General features: G+C 42.5%; 1 protein-coding gene across 1 annotated transcript in view; it reads left to right on the forward strand.

Moving 5' to 3' along the window:
- Positions 1–20,223, forward strand: part of RAB31 (RAB31, member RAS oncogene family) — an 82,858-nt gene that overhangs the window by 48,367 nt on the left and 14,268 nt on the right. The window contains exons 4-5 of the mRNA XM_081561663.1: positions 3,536–3,607; positions 4,517–4,623. Coding sequence (XP_081417789.1) covers positions 3,536–3,607; positions 4,517–4,623 — 179 coding nt within the window. The remainder of the gene's footprint in view (positions 1–3,535; positions 3,608–4,516; positions 4,624–20,223) is intronic.

The raw sequence follows: 20,223 nt of genomic DNA on the forward strand, positions 1-20,223 counted from the left end.
AGTCTCCTGCATTGGCTGGTGGATTCTTTACCACTAGTGCCACTTGGGAAGCCCATATATATACCACATCTTCTTAATCCATTCTTCTGCCAGTGGACTTTTAGGTAAGCCTTTGTAAATACATTGTCCAGATGCTTTCCAGAAAGGCCATGCCCATGTATCCCTCTGCTGGTTGCTGGAAGTGGGCAGCACTTTGCACCTGTGAAAGGTGAGGGTCTAAGACGCTCAGAGGAGGGCAATCCCTTGCCCTCACCCTGTAAACATCCAGGAATTACAACATAGTCACCCCCACACACAGACATAAACAGTCATTTCTTTTGAGTGAACACATTGTCTATTCGCAGCGCCGTGTGCTTCTTCTAAACAATTGAATGTCACCTGAAAGTTATCTGAACTCTTTAATGTGGCATTCTAGATATAGTTATGGAGGAAGGGATTTCGAATTGGCCTCTATTGTGCTGATTTTCAAATACCCTTTCAAGGTGAGTTGTTTTGATAAGTTTTGTCAACCTCCTGTGATTGCGTACTTTGTTTCTACAAGAATCTTTTACTCAAGTGTTTCATCAGTCTTAATTCTGACCTCATGGAAATGGAAGGATGTCATGTTGAATACTGAGGCTGTTTGTGGTGCTTTTGTTTTATATTTGTGGGGGGAGTATACACATTGTAGGTAAGAGGTGATTTATCTTTTTGTCCTCCACAAACATCCTTTGGTCAATGCGTTATTGAGTTTTAGAACTGAGACTTGAACTTGAGCTCATTAAAACCCCCAAGTCCCCGTCAATAAAGTTGAAGTGGCTTCACCCCCGGATTTATTTCAAAATGATTCCATTTGGAGGAAGGAAAGAGCAAGTAATGCATTATATAGAAAGCTCTAATCAATAATTCATGAGACCTGTAGACCAGTGACTGTTCCAGATTCACTTCATGGCATTACTGCTGAGAACTATTTTAGAAGACCCACAGTTTGTGTCTGAGTTCGCAAGTGTCTCGATTTTCGAGATGTACGTTTGGTACTGCCTCTCCTACTTCAAGTGTTTAAGTGGACTTTTCTTAGATGGAGGCTGTTTTGGAAAAATGGGCATTTTATGTAATTGGGCTGCAGGGACACTTTATTCCTTTCCATTAGCAAAGCAGGAATGTCTAGCAAACACATGGCTTTTTCCTTCTTTATGACAGGAATTCTGATTTTGGTTTCTGCGTCTGGAGTGGGTTGCCAAAAAATGGACTAAAAATAGATGTTTGAGGGCTGACAAGGACAGCCCAGAGCTGGGTAGTCAGTGCTGATGGAAAGCTCTGTCCTCAGTGAGTCATGGGCAGTGGCCAGGGCCCTCCTGCCGGGAACTCCTGTGTCCATCCTGAGCTCCATGTAACTCGTGCCCCCTTCTGAAAACCACACGGGTGCAGGGCAGCTTCTCATGGAGTGGAGACCCGCCTGAGGGCCAGAGGCTGGGATGGGGACCTGTTTTCTCGTACACTCTGGTGAGGCCATGCTAGCATCCTGCAGTAGAAGGGAACCTCGGGGGTGGACATACGTCCAGTTTCCAGATAGGATCATTTCAACTTGGCCAGTGTTGGTTCAGTGAAAAGCATTGCCCAGAAAGTAAACGAATGATGGTTTTATTGTTTGCCGGGAAAATGTCTGTCCTTCCTCCCCTCCCTGCTCCCCCCAACCCTGACTCTAGTAAATATGACTGCTTTTATTTTTATTATTTTAAATTTGATTTTTATTTCATATTGGGGATTTACAGTGTTATGCTACTCTCGGGTGTACAGCAAAGTGATTTTTGTACATATATATAAATCCATATAAGAGACAAGGGTTTGATCCCTGAGTTGGGAAGATCCCCTGGAGTAGGAGATGGCAACCCACTCCAGTATTCTTGCTGGAAAATCCCATGGACAGAGGATCCTGGCAGACTATGATCCATAGAGTCACAAAGAGTCAGACATGACTGAAGCGACTTAGCAAGCACATATCCCTCTGAATCTACTGTTTTATATATAGTAGTGTGTATATGGGGCTTCCCAGGTGGCGCTAGTGGTAAAGAATCCATCTGCCAATGCAGGAGACACAAGAGATGCAGGTTTGATCTCTGGGTTGGGAAAAGCCCCTGGAGGAGGAAATGGTGACCCACTCCAATATTCTTGCCTGGAGAATCACATGGACAGGAGGACCCTGGCAAGCTACAGTCCATAGGGTCACAAAGAGTCAGACATGACTGAAGCCACTTAGCATGCATGCATGGTGTGTATATGTTAATCCCAAACTCCTAATTTATTCCTCTTAGCTTTCCTCTTTCGTAACCATAAGTTTGTTTTCTATGTCAGTGAGTCAGTTTATGTTTTGTAAAGAAATTCATTTGTATTATTATTTTAGATTCCACATATAAGTGATATCATAAGATACTTGTCTTTCTCTGACTTTCCGTAAACAGTTCTTTTTATTTTTTTTCTCCTTTAAATATTTATGTATTTATTCATTTACTTGGCTGCGCTGGGTCTTAGTTGTAGGTTACAGGATTTTCGTTGTGGTGTGTTGCATCCCTGGTTGCGGCATGTGGGATCTAGTTCCCTGACCAGGACTGGACTCCGGGCCCCCTGAATTGGGAGGGTGAAGTCTTAGCCACTGGACCACCAGGGAAGTCCCTCGATAGTCATGTCTTTAAATACATTGCTGTGGATGAGTGAGTGCCTCCCTCCTCAAAGCCACACCAACTCCAGTTATGGTGTCTGTTTAATACTTAATAAATTAATAAATAGTCCATCATTGGTTTTGTTTTCATTTCTCTTATTATCATCGAACATGTTTAAAAATATTGGCAATTTATAACTCTTCCTCTGTGATTCATCTACCTATCTATATCCTTTGTTCATTTTTTCTATTGAGCTGTTATCTTTTTCTCATTGTCTTTCAAAACCCCTCTGTGATGTATTCTTCAAATATATTCAAATATGTTTAAAGGTATATTCTTCAAAATAGACACACAATCTGTGTGTGTCCCCAGGATAAGTATCCATCCTACTTGAGGATAAGTGGTTCTGGTGACCAGCGATGTTCACATTTGGAGCGAAGCTCATCTCTCTCACCGTTTGTTGAGAATTTGCAGGAATTGCCCAGCCCCTAGGGCAGAGGCCGAGGTGCCCCAGCGGTGTTCCTCCCTAGAGGCTGGCCCTGGATTGTGTGATCTGTGTCCTTAGTAGACATCTTCTTATTGTTGTATCATCCTACTGAGATTGTCCTGGTCCATCATATCAGATAAACAAAGAGCAGTAAAGAAAGGAAAATTCCTAGGATAGCCACACTGATAATAACGTTTACTTTTGGCCAAGCCCAAGAGTGAGTTTCATGGTCTGTAAACCACAAGGGTATGAGCTGTGGTGGAGGAAAATGTATTATCTGAGTCCTGGGGAAGTCCTAGGGGGGGAATCCAGGGATCCTATGGGGCTGATGTAGGACGATAATTTTATGGTAATGTGGGATTGTATAAAATATGCTTACTTTGGCCTAAAACTGTACCTTGTTCCTCATCAGTTTCATTCACTGGCCCCCATGTACTATCGTGGATCTGCGGCGGCTGTCATAGTGTACGACATTACCAAGCAGGTAGGAACGCCCCCTTTAGAACTTTGGTGCCATTTATGGCCACTCTCTGTTCTAGAAAGACCGAAGCAGGAACTTCACTGCCTGAGTCTTGCCCGGAGACTGGGATGAGGTTGCACAGTACGGTGCAACGGTGATTGCTGGGAATGAACACTAAATGCTGAATTTTATCTTGTCTATATGTAGCAAGTGGAGAAAGAGATGGCAACCCATACAGGAATTCTTACCTGGAGAATCCCGTGGACAGAAGAGCCTGGTGGGCCACAGTCCATAGGGTTGCAAAGAGTCAGACACGACTGAGAAACTAAACAACATCAATATATGGCAAAGCCTTTCAAATCTATTTGCTAAATTAAACAACAGTCATCATTCATTTTTAAAATTGATTGTTCCTAGGAGTAAGGTCATGCCTGCTAATACTGTTCTCCAGAGTGTTCAAATTTTTAAGAAAAGGAAAAGTACTTTTCAGTTTTGCATCTTTGGTTATTGTTGTTTAGTCACTAAGTCATGTCCAACTCTTTTGCAAAAAAAAAGATATATGTATATATATATCTGTTTTTTTCTTTTCTGACAAATCATGAACAACATTGTTTCAGTCCTGTAGCTTCGTCTTATTCATGTTAAGGCAAGGCTATAATTTAAAATTAATGTTATTTGTAGAAGGAAATTACTAACATGATTATCTTAACTTCATCAAGTTTATGTTTTAGAAAAGGAACCTTTTACAGCCTATGTGAGTAAAACTTAGCTAATACTAAATTTTGTGCCAAGATTGGGGTAATAGATTCATCTGTGTGTGTGTGCCCCCTGAAAATATTTTTCTTCAGTGGATTATATTGGGTTTGTATTTCTATGTGGTTGAGATATTACGTTGATGGGTCTTTCCCAAGGTTGACTACACTTTTGGTTTAGGATTCATTTCATACCTTGAAGAAATGGGTGAAAGAGCTGAAAGAACATGGTCCAGAAAACATCGTGATGGCCATCGCTGGGAACAAGTGCGATCTCTCGGACATCAGGTGAGAGGAATTTAAAAGATGTGTGTGGGGCTCATGTCCTCCACCTTGAATGTCGGTGCTTCAAACGCTGCCATACCCATGTGGTTAAGTCTGTTCTGTCATCATTTAACTGATGTTGTCCACTTGTGATCGTCAAGGTGTTATTTATTTAAGCAGAGTAGAATTGAGGGGAAACAATTGGGAAATGCAAATATGAGGGAGCACTCATGAATATTAACATCAAGTCTCCTGTACAGAGCACAGTTACACTCCTGACTCTACATGTCTTTGGGCTAAATGGTTTCATTATTTTTAAAAATAAATTAATTTATTTATTTTACTTGGCCTCACCAAGAGGCTTGCAGGATCTTAGTTCCCCAACCAGGGATGGAACCTGGACCTAGCAGTGGAAGTTTGGGTCCTAACCTGTGGACCACCAGGGAATCCCCTTATGATTGTTTATTGTTACATTTCCTGTTAATTTTGTCATTAGTACTACCATTACCATTTTAGTAACATTTTCATATGGGAAGGAGTGTTAGAATTCTTCACATTTTCCATAACGTCCGGTTCGTTTTCTTTCTAGACTTTAAAGGATGTGGCCAGGTCTGTATGAGCTCACTGTTTTGTTCCAAGATCTGAATTTGGTGCCTCATGTGTGAACACTTGGGCTTCCCCCAGAGAGAGTGGAATGTCTGCCTTGGCTGTTTCTGGGCAGTCATTGTGAGTAAAGAGCAGATAGGAAAATAGAAACCCCAAAGTGTGTGTGTGTGTGTCTGTGTGTGTGTGTGTGTGTGCGCGCGCGCACGTGTGTGTATGTGTGTATACACATGTTTTTTCTTTTCTGATAAATCATGAACTACATTGTTTCAGTCCTGTAGCTTCGTCTTACTCATGTTAAGGCAAGGTTATAGTTTAAAATTAACGTTATTTGGATATTGAACTTGTGCTGGAGGAAGATTTGTAGGGACCTAGACTACATAGACGAGAGCTGTGATGGTGGCTTTATATAGCCTGATAAGCAAACTATTTTTCCTGATTAAAACTGAAATAAAAAAGGAAACAGTGAATTTGCAGTGTCTCCCTCCCCTGGTTAATTTAATTCTCAGCAATGCGAGTACTTGATTTTCATAAAGACCATGACCCACGCTTCAGGTTTTGCTAATCCAAACATGATGAAAACAAAGCATGATGAATGATGAAAACAGACCTTGTGAAAACCCTTAAGGTAGTCTCTGCCAGGTTGCTCTGTTTCTTTGGGATTTCAAAAGCTTTATATCACATTGCATCAGGTTAGTTTGTAATCACACCCATAACCACCACTTAATTGTTTGTTTTTTAGGGTACAAATCTTTAAACTCTCTAGACTTAGTGTAGGTCTCTGCCTTCTTTACTGTAATCCTGAGATTAATCCTGTAATATCGTCGGAAGGAGGTGGGGTGGGCAGATGGAGGTAGGCTCTGCTGAGAGAAAGCCTCTGCTGTCAGCCGACACCACGGATTGTGGTAAAGGTGTGACTTTCAGTGAACTAAGCCTTGAAGATTGTGGGAGAACTTATGGGTCACAGTTTAAGCAGAAAATGATTTAAACATGAATGGAATTAGGACTCTTGATTACAGGGAATTGAAACCCAATTGAAATTAATTTCAAGAAAGAGGGGAATTTGTTGTAAGGTACTCATGGCTCAGACAGTCAAGAATCCACCTGCAATGCAGGAGACTCGGATTCGATCCCTGGGTCAGGAAGATCCCTGGAGGAGGACAGGGCAACCTGATCCAGTATTCTTGCCTGGAGAATTCCATGGACAGAGGAGCCTGGTGGATTACAGTCCATGGGGTCGCAGAGAGTGACTAACATTTTCAGTTTTCACTGGTATCCACATGGTCAAAAAACAGAGGTGCCTTTATTCTGGTATTTGGTTTGTTCCATTTTTGGTCTCTGGAAAGATCCTGGCCTGATGCTCTATCTGTTTCTAAATTGCCGTGGAAGAATTGCCCCACATCATGACACAGCATTTGTGGCTGAGAAAGAGGATGTTATTGGGACATGATTTACATGAATATAAAACTCTGGAAGACAGTTGGGCAATTTCTTTTAAAACAAGCATGAAATTATTGTGTTTAGCAATCACACTCTTGGGGCATTTATCCCAGAGAAAAGAAAATGTGGGTTCACAGAAAACCAGCACATGAGTGTTCATAGAAGCCTTGTTAGTGGCAGAATCAGTCCAGCTGTCCTTCATTGGACACAGCAGGCGTGTCACCCTGTGGAATACGACTCAGCAATGTAAAGAAACAGAACAGATGCAAGCCGCCTGGACAAATCTGCGGGGAAATACACGCTGAGTGAGTAAAGCCAGTACCAAGGGTTTCATGGTGTATGATTCTACTTGTATAACGTTTTGGGGAGTGAAGCCATTTTTGAAACAGAGGAGGGTTAGTCATTATGGTCAGGATGATGTGTGGGGGGCAGGGGGAGGAAGGGCAGCATGGACATCCTCGTGATGCTAGAACTGTCGCCTCTCTGTGCAGCAGGGGGACACACAAACCCACACGGGTGATAAAACTGTGTAGAACTTAATTCATACAGAGGAGCACGAGTAAAACCAGGGGAATCTGAATGAGATGGAGTGTGGGTGTCAGGAGTCTGGCTGATCTTACAGTTTTGCAAAATGGTGCCGTTTGGGAAAACAGGGCAATGTGTACAAAGACTCTCGGTATTATTTCTTGTAACTACGTGTGAATCCACAGCTACTCCAGTAAAACTTTCAATTCACAAAAACTGGATTTAGATTAAAAAATTAAGTAAATCTTAGGCAGTGGTGTGTGTGGGTATGTATCTGTGCACATACACGCGTGCATATTATATATGTTGTATATGATGAACTAAAGCTTTGTAAACACACTGGGCCAAAGAGTGAATTTAACTACTCACCATACCCCACCCCCCACATGCTGTACAAAAGAACAACAGGGGAACTATATAAAAACCCCCATTTAGGAAAACCCGGAGGGGGAAGCCTGGTGCACTGGTCCTTGCCCGAAGGATAAACTTTCTCCCTCTAGACAGAAATAGTCTAGTAAGTGATAGCCCTGTGAACCTAGCGGGCACCTGCTGTTGATTCCTGTCCATGGCAGTGGAGTCGAGTTCTTAGTCAGCCAGTCCAGCTGCTCTGGATTCCGCCTACGACGTTTCTGGGGCATTAGCCAAGTATCTACACTCGAGACCTTATTTAGTGCTTGACCTTCTTTTACTTTAATCTAAAGTACTAGGCTTCTTCTGTAACTGCCAGAGACTACAGTTTGGTTTTCACTGGGGGTTGGAGAAGGAGCGTATATAGATTTGGGGTGTGTGTGTGTGTGTGTGTGTGTGTGTGTGTGTGTGTGTGTGTGTGTGTGTGTGTGTGTGTGACTACAGTTTGGTTTTCACTGGGGGTTGGAGAAGGAGCGTATATAGATTTGGGGTGTGTGTGTGTGTGTGTGTGTGTGTGTGTGTGTGTGACTACAGTTTGGTTTTCACTGGATGTTGGAGAAGGAGCGTATATAGATTTGGGGTGTGTGTGTGTGTGTGTGTGTGTGTGTGTCTACAGTTTGGTTTTCACTGGGGGTTGGAGAAGGAGCGTATATAGATTTGGGGTGTGTGTGTGTGTGTGTGTGTGTGTGTGTAAGGGGAACCAGGCTCACCTAACAGACTTTGGTTGGTTGTGTAAGCCTCTTAATCCTTGTGCCGAGCTATTCCTGGCATAGTTTGAAAGTGCCCTGGAATTGAAATGGGGTTAACTCCCTGACTCAACTCAGCCCACTGGAGGCACTATGGGAAGTACAGGGAAAGAGAAGAAAGTGTCTCCTTAGAGCTGTTTCCTTTGTTTGGGGAGCCAAGAGGGCCACACGGTGGGAGAGGGGGAAGGTGCCTAGTGAGCAATAAAAACTGTGTTAATAAAGTTCCACGTTCGGGTGCAGGGAGGACAAAGGGATTCGGGAACAGGAAAGCCCACAGTCATGGAGGTGATGGGGAAGTCTCGTGGATACCACATGTCACACACTGGGCTGTTCAGGAGGAGCCGGATAGGAGGCGATTCCGGGAAGGGAAGACAGTGGACAGAGGCGTGCACGTGAGAGGGCCTTTGACAGTTGTCATGGGGGCCTTTGACAGGTCTGCACTTGGGAATGGGGAGAAGATGGTGGGTGGTACGTGGAGAGTCTGTAAACAGCTTACAAGTATGTGGAGTTTGGGTTGATGTGCGTGACTGGGGTGGCAAACCCCTGGGGTCCTGCCTCCTGCTTGTGTCTCTCATACCCGGGGCTCCATCGTCCATCAATCACGACTCTGCCTTCTCCTGAGCCTCTGTGGGCTCAGCTTCTTCTCAACACAGAGCTTTGTGGAGTCACCAGTGACTAAAGCCGGGTAGCTTAACTGCCAGCCTCGGGGCAGGCATGGGGGCCACTAAGGTTCTGCAGTTTCCTGTGTAACAGCTAGACCAAGGGCCTGGGCTGAGGGCTGGATGGTGCAGGCTCGGCCCCCCCGTGCAGCTGCCTGAAACACACACCAGCTCCATCAGAAGTCACCAGGCACCAGTGGTTTCAAGTCTGGGGAGAAAGTCAAGGGCTTTAACAGATGAGAAAAATATTTGGAAATACATTTTTTTGACTAAGAATACACAAATTGCTTTCACTTCTTACTTGTGACTTTAAAGCTCATTCCAGTCTTAGCAGTGGGCCAAAAATGGTCTAAGTGTTTCTTTAAAATTATACAGACCAAATGATGGAACTTTAGATGTTGGGTGATAAAAATCCAATTTATTCCAAATACCGAAAAGCACAAAAGCCAGTGAACGTCAAAAACCACTACTGTACAAGACGTGGAAATATGCTGCAAGTTTTAAAACACACCAAGGGAATTCCCTGGCAGTCCATTAGTTAAGACTCTGAATTTTCACTGCCCTGGGTTCAATCCCTGGTCGAGGAACTACGATCCCACAAGCCTCGAGGCGCAATATAAACAAACAAGTAAATGAGTGAATGACATCAACGCACCCAGCATTTTCCTTACGTGAGATAAGAAGGTGTAGAGTCTGCCCTGTTACAGTGTGTGCTCTGAGCCCCAAGATGCACGATTTTCTGTGCCGTGTGGGGGCCGAGGCTGCATCCTTCATCCAAGCAGGAGGAAGGAACTGATGACTGTCCTCCCCAGACAATGATCTGAGATTGCTTTCCATTTCAGTTATAAAGGACTCTTAATGAAGAGACAGGAGGAGGGGGCGGCAGAGGAGGAGATGGTTGGATGGCATCACTGACTCAATGGACATGAGTTTGAACAAATTCCGGGAGATAGTGAAGGACATGGAAGTCTGGTGTGCTGCGGTCCTTGGGATTGCAGAGTTGGACACGACTTAGAGACTGAACAACAGCAACAACTTAATGAAGAGTCTATAAAACATTTGCGTGTATCTTAAAGAATCATATGAATTTTAAAGAACAAAATGAACAGCTCTGAACCTACGAGTGCGCCTCCCTCTCCAGTCACATCCCCTTCTCTCCCTGCACAAATCTCTGCAGCTGACTTCTGTGATAGCCATCTCTTTTTTCCTTTGTACTTTGCCACCCATGTTTGCCTTTCTAAACAATAGGCTCAGGCTTGCCTGCTTTTGAACTTTGCACAAATGAAATAACCTGTGTGTCTTAGATGATGGCTTGTCTCTTACCCTGGGAGATTCCTGATGAAAGTTAACTGTACTTTGCCCGTTTCCAGCACACGGTTCTGTTTGAACTGAGTGTAACATGGCTTATCTCCCCATCCTGCAGTGGTGGGTATTTGCGTGGTTTTTGGCTTGTTGTTACTATGAACAGTGCTTCTTAAATATTCTTGCACATCTGTTAGTGCCAAGTGTAAGCTTTCCTCTAGGCTTGAGTGTGTGAGAGCCTAATTGCTGAGTCATGGGCTGGGTGCGAGCTCAGTTTTACCGAGGTGACACCAGGGTTCTCCAAAGGGGACCTGGGCTGTGCAGGAGACACCTGCTGCTCTCTGCCCTTAGTGCTGTAAGATGCCAGGGCGTGGAGAGAGAGCTGATAAGAATTTCAGTTTGCTTTTCCCCAGTAACCAGCCAGATCGGCACGTTTTTATTTATTGGCCATTGAGATTTCTCCTTGTGTGAAGAGCCTGTTCAAGTCTTTGCCATTCTTTTCTGTTGGGATGTTTACCTTAATCTTATTTATTCATAGCATGTGGTGGCTCAGTGGTAAAGAATCCACCCACCAATCAGAAGACATGGGTTCCATTCCTGGGTTGGGAAGATCCCCTGGAGAAGGGAATGGCAATCCACTTCAGTTTTCTTGTCTGAAGAATCCCATGGACAGAGGAGCCTAGGGGGTTACAGTCCATGGGGTCTCAAAGAGTCAGACATGAGTGAGCAACTGAATGACATTTGTCTATCTGTTATCTATCTTTGATAGTATATGCTAAAATATCTTCTTCAAATTTATGTCTTATATTTTCACTGTCTTTATATTTTTACATCATCAGAAGTCTATAATTCCTACCTAAGAGAAGTAATCAATTTTTTTTCCTTTACACTTTTTTTTGGCATGGAGGGTGGAGGGAGGGTGAGTCATTTAAGAAATCTTTCCACACCCCTAAGATCAAGAAGATATTCCCTGTGTTGATTATCTTTGAAAAGCTTTGCAGTTTTGTTTTCCTGTCTGTCCTTAAGTCACTTGGCCTCGATTTTGTATATGCTGCCTAGATTCTCCTATGTAGACATCCAGGTGTCTCAGCACTGCTGGTTATAAAGTTCGTTCTCTCCCCTCTGCAATCTCTCCATCTCAGTCCTATGTCACGTGCCCTGGTGCACAGGTCTGTTTCTGGGGCTCTTCGTTCTGTTTCACCAGCCTGCTTAGTCATCGTCACACCTATACTTCTCTGATTTAATTATCACAGCCTTATCCTGAGTCTTGATAAATGGTCTTGGACTTCTGATATGGTCTGGAATCTCTCTCACCGATACTTGTTGGCCACACAGGTTTCATGAGAGTGTATGGTGTGACTGGATTTGTGTGTTGTGGTCTGCTGGAGATTAGGAGAGAGTTGGGGCCCAAATCTACATGTGTGTATTGGGGAGTGTTTATTTTTATAACTAATTTGAAACTTAGTAGTGTGTGTGTGTTCAGTTGTGTCTGACTCTTCGCCACCCCCTAGACTGTATCCCACCAGGCTCCCCCGTCCATGGAATTCTCCAGGCAAGAATACTGGAGTGGGTTGCCATTAACTTCTTCAGGGGATCGTCCCAATCCAAGAATCAAACCCTGGTCTGCCTGTTGCAGGCAGATTCTTTACCATCTGAGTCACCAGGGAAGCCTAAATCAACTTTATTTTAGAATAGTCTTATATTTACAGAAAAATTGTAAAGTTAGTATGCAGTTCTCATATACTCCACATCTAGTTTTCCTATGTAAAAAAATATTTGTTTATTTGTTTATGACTGCACTGGGTCTTCCTTGTTGCTTGCAGACTTTCTCTAGTTGTAGAGAGCAGGGGCTACTCTCTAGGTGTGGTGCAATGGCTTCTCAATGCAGTGGTTTCTCCTGTTGCAGATCAAAGGCTCAGTAGTTGTGACACACGGGCTTAGTTGCCCCACAGCATGTGGGATCTTACCAGACCAGGGCTCAAACCAGTGTCCCCTGCATTGGCAGGTGGATTTTTATCCACTGCACCACCAGGGAAGCCCCTTTTCCCCTACTTTTAACATCTTACAATGATTTAACATCTTACAATGTGGTACATTTGTCACAGCTGAGCAACATATCGGTTCAGTTCAGTCGCTTAGTCGTGTCCAACTCTGTGATCCCATGGGCCACGGCACACCAGTCCTGCCCGTCCATCACCAACTTCCGGAGTTTACCCAAACTCATGTCCATTGAGTTGGTGATGCCAACCAGCCATCTCATCCTCTGTCATCCCCTTCTCCTCCTGCCTTCAATCTTTCCCAGCATCAGAGTCTTTTCAAATGAGTCAGCTCTTTGCATCAGATGGCCAAAATATTGGAGTTTCAGCTTCAACATCAGTCCTTCCAATGAATATTCAGGACTGATTTCCTTTAGGATGGACTGGTTGGATCTCCTTGCAGTCCAAGGGACTCTCAAGAGTCTTCTCCAACACCACAGTTCAAAAGCATCAATTCTTCAGCACTCAGCTTTCTTTACAGTCCAACTCTCACATCCATACATGACTACTGGGAAAACCATAGCCTTGACTAGACAGACCTTTGTTGGCAAAGTAATGTCTCTACTTTTTAATATGGTATCTAGGTTGGTCATAACTTTCCTTCCAAGGAGTAAGCATCTTTTAATTTCATGGCTGCAGTCACCATCCACAGTGATTTTGGAGCCCCCAAAAGATAAAGTCTGTTTATTTTTTTTTTTTACTGTTTCCATTGTTTTCCCATCTATTTGCCATGAAGTGATGGGACCGGATGCCATGATCTTAGTTTTCTGAATGTTGAGCTTTAAGCCAACTTTTTCACTTTCCTCTTGCACTTTCATCAAGAGGCTCTTTAGTTCTTCACTTTCTGCCATAAGGGTGGTGTCATCTGCATATCTGAGGTTACTGATATTTCTCCTGGCAATCTGGATTCCAGCTTGTGCTTCATCCAGCCCAGCATTTCTCATGATGTACTCTTCATATAAGTTAAATAAGTGGAATGACAATATACAGCCTTGATGTACTCCTTTCCTGATTTGGAACCAGTCTATTGTTCCATGTCCAGTTCTAACTGTTGCTTCCAGACCTGCATACAGATTTCTCAAGAGGCAGGTCAGGTGGTCTGGCATTCCCATCTCTTTCAGAATTTTCCACAGTTTATTGTGATCCACACATTCAAATGCTTTGGCATAGTCAATAAAGCAGAAACAGATGTTTTTCTGGAACTCTCTTGCTTTTTTGATGATTCATCGGATGTTGGCAATTTGATCTCTGGTTCCTCTGCCTTTTCTAAATCCAGCTTGAACATCTGGAAGTTCATGGTTCACCTACTGTTGAAGCCTGGCTTGGAGAATTTTGAGCATTACTTTACTAGCATGTGAGATGAGTACAGTTGTGCGGTAGTTTGAGCATTCTTTGGCATTGCCTTTATTTGGGATTGGAATGAAAATTGACCTTTTCCAGTCCTGTGGCCACTACTGAGTTTTCCAAATGTGCTGGCATATTGAGTGCAGCACTTTCACAGCATCATCTTTTAGGATTTGAAATAGCTCAACTGGAATTCCATCACCTCCACTAGCTTTGTTCGTAGTGATGCTTCCTAAGGCCCACTTGACTTCACATCCCATGATGTCTGGCTCTAGGTGAGTGATCAAACCATCATGATTATCTGGGTCGTGAAGATCTTTTTTGTACAGTTCTTCCTCGTATTCTTGCTACCTCTTCTTAATATCTTCTGCTTCTGTTAGGTCCATACCATTTCTGTCCTTTATTGAACCCATCTTTGCATGAAATGTTCCCTTGGTATCTCTAATTTTCTTGAAGAGATCTCCAGTCTTTCCCATTCTATTGTTTTCCTCTATTTCTTTGCACTGATCGGTGAGAAAGGCTTTCTTATCTCTCCTTGCTATTCTTTGAAACTCTGCATTCAAATGGATATATCTTTCCTTTTCTCCTCTGCTTTTCGCTTCTCTTCTTTTCACACTTATATTCCTTAATTATTAATACTTTTATTAACTTTATTGATTATATTGATACTTTATTATTAACTAAAGTCTACACATTACTGAGATTTCACTACTTTCCCCTCATATCCCTTTTTTATTCTGGGATCCCATCCAAAACACCATATCACATCCAGTTGCCAGGTCTCTTTAGGATCTTTGGACTGGGACAGGTTCTCAGACTTCCTTTGTTTTTGATGACCTTGACAGTTTTTAGTACTGGTCAGGTAGTTTGGAGACTGTCTCTCCTTTGGGGTCTGTCTGCTGTGTTTCTCATGATTGGACTTGGGGCAGGCATGTGTTTAGGGGAAGAAGACCACAGAAGTGAAGTGTTCTTTTTGTGGCTTTATTACCAGTTAAGAAAGGGTTCGTGTTATCAACATGATAACATCCCTGGTGAGGTGGACCTTGACCTTCTGGCTGAAGTGGTGGCTGTAAAGTTACCCTCCCCCGCTCTGTGGAAGGCAGTCCCTGGGCACAGCCCACACTTGAGGGTGGGGATTGTGCCCCACCTCCTTGAGGGAGGAGTCCCCATGTAAGTTGTTTGTAATTCTTCTGCAGGTGAAGTTTGTCTCCTCTCCCTGATTTTTGTATTTAGTCATTTATCTGTATCAGTGTGGACTCACGGATATTTATAAGTTTAAGTTATAGTGCAATATTGTGTTACTTAACTTGTTGCTCAAATTGCTCCAACTTTGGCCACTGGTTCCTTTAACAAATTCCTGTCATTTTGGTTCTTGAGCACTTCCTTACTTTTTGGCACAAGGAGATGTTCCAGACTCATCTTGTATGTTTTAGGCTACAACCCTAGACTCAGCCATTTCTCCAAGAAGCTCTTGTCGATTCTACTGGAAAAGGGTATTTAGAAACCAAGATCTGGGATAAGTGTGCCCATTGCTACTGGAATGTCGTTGAGTCTAGGTAAACAGAGCTAGGAAATATGTGTATGGATGCTAACTGGAGTATACACTCACATGTATCTATAATTATTTCTATAATCATTCATTTGTATCTATATTAAAATAAACATAAGTTTATACTGATACCTCTGACTCTAACCCAAAACCACAGGATTCTTTCTAACCTTCTTTAGGGGGTGGAGGAGAGATTTTTAAAAGGTCAGCAACTAACACACAATTAAGCAGAGGGATAAGCTTTTGTTCCTGGAGATTTTCTTAGAATATACTAGTCTTTCATCTTTCACTTTACATATTGCCCAGACCTTTCCGAGTTCAAAATGTAACTTCTGTGAAGAATTATAGCCATGTCACTGGTTACTTTCAAAATGGCACAATATTTGCTTAAGTACCCTTCACTTAGATAGTGGACTGAGTCATCACTGTCAACCTGAACTGAATGCTTACTGTGTGCCAGTGACTGTTGTAAGTAGTTTATCTTAATCTTCATAGCCCTGCCTGTGAGAGTTACCATCATTCTCCCAACTTACCAATAAGGAAACAGAGACACAGATTGAGGAGCTTACCCAGGTCCTGTGGCTGAGAAGATGTGGGGCCCAGCTTCAAACCCAGGTATCTGTCCCAGACATCACTTTGCTGACTAAGGTCCATCTAGTCAAAGCTATGGTTTTTTCAACAGTTGTGTACAGATGTGAGAATTGTACCATGAAGAAGGCTGAGCATTGAAGAATTGATGCTTTTGAACTGTGATGCTAGAGAAGACTTTAGAGTCCCTTGGATTGCAAGGAGATCAAACCAATTAATCCTAAAGGAAATCTACCCTCAATATTCATTAGAAGGACTGATGCTGAAGCCAAAGCTCCAATACTCTGGCCACCTGATGGGAAGAGCAAACTCATTGAAAAAGACCCTGACGCTGGAAAAGGTTGAGGGCAGGAGGAGAAGGGGGCGACAAGATGAGATGGTTGGGTGGCATCATCGACTTAATGGACATGAGTTTGAGCAAACTCTGGGAGATAGTAAAGGACAGGGAAGTCTGGCATGCTGCAGTCCATGGGGTTGCAAAGAGTTGGACATGACTTAGTGACTGAACAATAGCATCTGTCCCAAAGCTGATGTTCATGCTTTGTTCATCTCTTAAGAGTAAGAATAGGATCCAGGAGAGACAGTGATTTCTGAATTACCGAAAGAAAATAAAGGGTAACCGATTTGATAGAGAATTTCAAGCTAATAACTTTTTCCAGTGGTTTCTCTGGCCTCTTGGAACTAGCCTAGGTTTCTGTCTGGAGAAGACGTGTTAGGAGGCAGAGGAAACGGCCAGGCCCCCCTTGAGACCCTGTGTTTTCTGCTCAGTCCTCATTCAATTCAAATTGTGACATTTCCATGAGAAAACAGTCCATCTAAATCTGTGGCAGGAACCCGACACTGCTTGTTTGAACTTGACACCAGGAATGTGGCCCAGTGGATAGCATTTACAGACTCATATTAACAAGCAGGCTTGGCCCCCTGGGAGCAGAAATCCTTCCCAGGGTACACATGCCAAGTGCTTTAACTGTAAGTGCTTAGAATCATTATAAAGAGTTATTGTCCAATCAGATATTTATTGCAAAGGTAGTAATTCTTTTTTTTTTTTTTAAGTTCGGTTAACTTTTAGTTCCACCTTACAGATAAGCCAGTCTGAGAATCTAAAAGTACTGGCATGTTGAACAGAGATTTTGTGGCTTCACTTATTGCTAAAATGGTTGCCTCTCTGGGTGTTACACAAATATCTTGGATATTTAGATATAAAGTACGAGCTGGCAGGAGCACAGTAAACCTTGAATATTCATTTCAGTGGCTGCTTGAGGGAGCTGGGGAGACAGAGACCACTTCAGGGCACATGACAGCCTTTGCAAACAGCCTGCAACCTGCCTCTGCTGGGTCTTGGTGGGATGTTGCGATTTCCATTGCTGTGGGCTAGAATGCCTTAAACACGTGGGAGGTTTTGACAAAAAGTAATGCCAGCAGACAGTACACAGCCTCTCCCACTCCTGGTGCCCTGTTGTGTCCTCATGGCCAGCTGAGTCAGTGGTATAAGCTTGACCTTGGAAGGGGGCTATGGTTGGAGGAGAGAGTAAACTTACAGGGCACACATTTTTCAGTGAAATGGTAACTGTCTTATCCCAGGTGGTTGGCAGAATATCAAATGCTTTCTCAATGCTGGTATGGTATTATAGAAATATAATGTCCACACTAGAACACACCAGAACCACGAGCTCTTTGGGAATAGCTCAAGAGGCCATTATTCACTTATTACTTGTAAAATGGTGTCTGATAAATAATATACTTTATTATAGTATACTTTATTATGTCCTGGATATATAGTCATCATCTTAATATAGATATCCAAACTCTGGACTTCACAGTGTCAGATTATGAATCGCATAGACTGCAAAAATATCGAACTCAGTATCTTATAGTCTACCTTCTACGGGAGTTGTTCTCAATCAAAAGTGTAAGAAGAAATTCAGAAGTTGCTACAATGCCCATTTCTGAGATGAGCCCACTAAACATTCTGGTTCAGTAGGTCTGGACACAGGGGTCTTCATTTCTAATTAGCCCCAAATTATCATAGGATCGGAGGTCTGTAGACCACACCCGACACTGACGCCCTTTGAGATGTCTGGTGGCATCCTCTGAAGACATCTAGGGAAGCTTCGTGACTGTTGTCATGAGACGAGAAGAGCAGGAACCCTGGATGTTTGTCATTTCGCTTCTTTGTTTTTAGCATCAAAGTGTTTTGTTTTTTAACATACGTGTTTACTCTTCTGGGAGAATGGAGACTTTTGTGCACTTTCTCTAAGACACCTGAAAATGTCTTAGAAGATGTGGCTGGGTTGTTCTGCAGTTACCCATGAACTCTTTGGAATCACATGGTGACCCTGCCTGCGGAGTTTGAGCCTTCCTCTCTCTCCACATGCTGACATTGCAGATAGTAATCATTTCATCTTGACCATCTGATGTGTGAATAATGTGATCCTCATTTTCATGTACATTTCTTTCATTGCAAGCAGAATTAAGAAAACTAAGATCTACTGAAGAACTATCCTTTACTTATAGACAATAAATAATCAATTAGGAAATCAAGTTGAAGTGAAAACCGTCTTTAAATAGCAATGTAAATCTGACTAATAGACTTTTTTGCTGTGTGTGCCATTTTTTAAATTTGAAATATTGTTAATTCCTAGGAATGAATTTAGCAAGAATTGAGCTAGACCTATATAGATAAATGTTACAGTTCTAGGTAGGATAAAAAGGTGCTTTTTCCATGGATAGGAAAACTGAGTAGTATTGTAGAAATGTTAGTTTGTTCTAAATTAAATCATGAATTCACTGAGATTCTAGGTAAATTATCTCAGATAATTTAAAGTAACATTTTAGAAAGGGTTTTACAAAATGATACTAAAATTCTCCTAGAAAGATAAACAGGTAAAAATAGTTTTGGAAGGACTAATATCAGCATATATTAAACTATATTTTAATGATTCAGTAATAAAACAATATAGCATGTCACAGAAATGGACAGAAAATCAATGTGCAGACCACAGAATCTAAGACATAGGGTGAAATATGTAGGGATATTTAGTATACGATAAAGGTGATATTTAAATAAGTGCAAAAAAGGGGATAGTTCAGTACATGGTTTGGGGATAATAAGGAAAAAATGAGAGAAAATAAATTCAAAATGGATCAAGGATTTAAGTGCAAAGTAACAAAACTATAAAAGTTAGAGAAAGCAGTTGAATCTTCAAAAATAACCTGGGAATGAACTATTTAATAATGAAACAAAACTCAGAAGACATAGAAGAAAATGACCGGTAAGTCTGATTATATAAAAACTCCTGTATGGCAAAAATGCCACAGACAACATCTAAATACAAATGGTAAGCTGAAAGTAATGCAGAAAATATATTACAAAAGGCTAGATTCCTTAATATGCAAAGAGCACTTACAAATAAATAAGAAAAATCCAAACAATCCAAACCAAAGTGTGCAGAGAACAAGCACAAGAATTTCGTAGAACAAGAAGTATCTGTGGCTTATAAAAAGTTGTGTTCCATCTCTGAATAAAAGTTACTCTGAATTAATATCAGATTTTCCTCATGGAGAAAGAACTTTATGATGTAATTTTACTCTTGGAGTGATTTATGAAAGTTAGTGTATCCAGGATTTTGGCCACCTGATTCGAACAACTGACTTATTGGAAAAGACCCTGATGCTGGGAAAGATTGAGGGCAGGAGGAGAAGGGAACAACAGAGGTTGAGAAGGTTGGATGGCTTCACCGATTCAATGGACATGAGTTTGAGCAGGCTCCAGGAGTTAGTGATGGACAGGGAGGCCTGGCATGTTGCAGTCCATGGGTTCAAAAAGAGTTGGACACAACTGAGCGACTGAACAACACATGTATTTAATGCTATAGCCTGTGTTCCCTGTTCTTCCGTGGAGTAGGGACACCTTGCCTTGGAGCCTTCCTGGGCCATTAGACACGGGGCATGAGTCAGATAAACCTCCTCGGGCTTGGAGGTACTTTGAGCCTTCTGTTTGCCTGTTTCCTCCAGTTGATTCATTTCCTCAATCTTTGGGACTTTTGCTAAGAAAGTGGTACCATCTTTGTAAAGATTTATTCTGGAAACTTTGGTCTATCTTATCTATGTGCCAGGTACTGTTTTGAGCACTTTATGATATCAACTTATATTTAAAACGGAAAAGCGTTCATGCCATCTGGCAGCAAAGGGGGCTGAGACCTGAGTGAGGGAGACGTGAAGAGGCTGATCACTGAAGGAGAAAATCTCACTCCCATGAGCAGCAGGCTGGGCTGCCTTTCTGACGTGAGTGCTGTCCCGTGACACATTGTGAACGAGAGTTCAAGGCCAGAGCATTGCACTTCTGCACGGGAGGCCCATGGAGGTCACCGCTCCCTGCTGTCAGGAACGGCACCCGAGGGTGAAGAGCTGGTCTGCCCCAGCCT

The sequence above is a fragment of the Giraffa tippelskirchi genome, chromosome 14 (assembly GCF_054371585.1).
Source record: "Giraffa tippelskirchi isolate mGirTip1 chromosome 14, T2T-mGirTip1v1.2.pri, whole genome shotgun sequence".
NCBI lineage: Eukaryota > Metazoa > Chordata > Mammalia > Artiodactyla > Giraffidae > Giraffa > Giraffa tippelskirchi.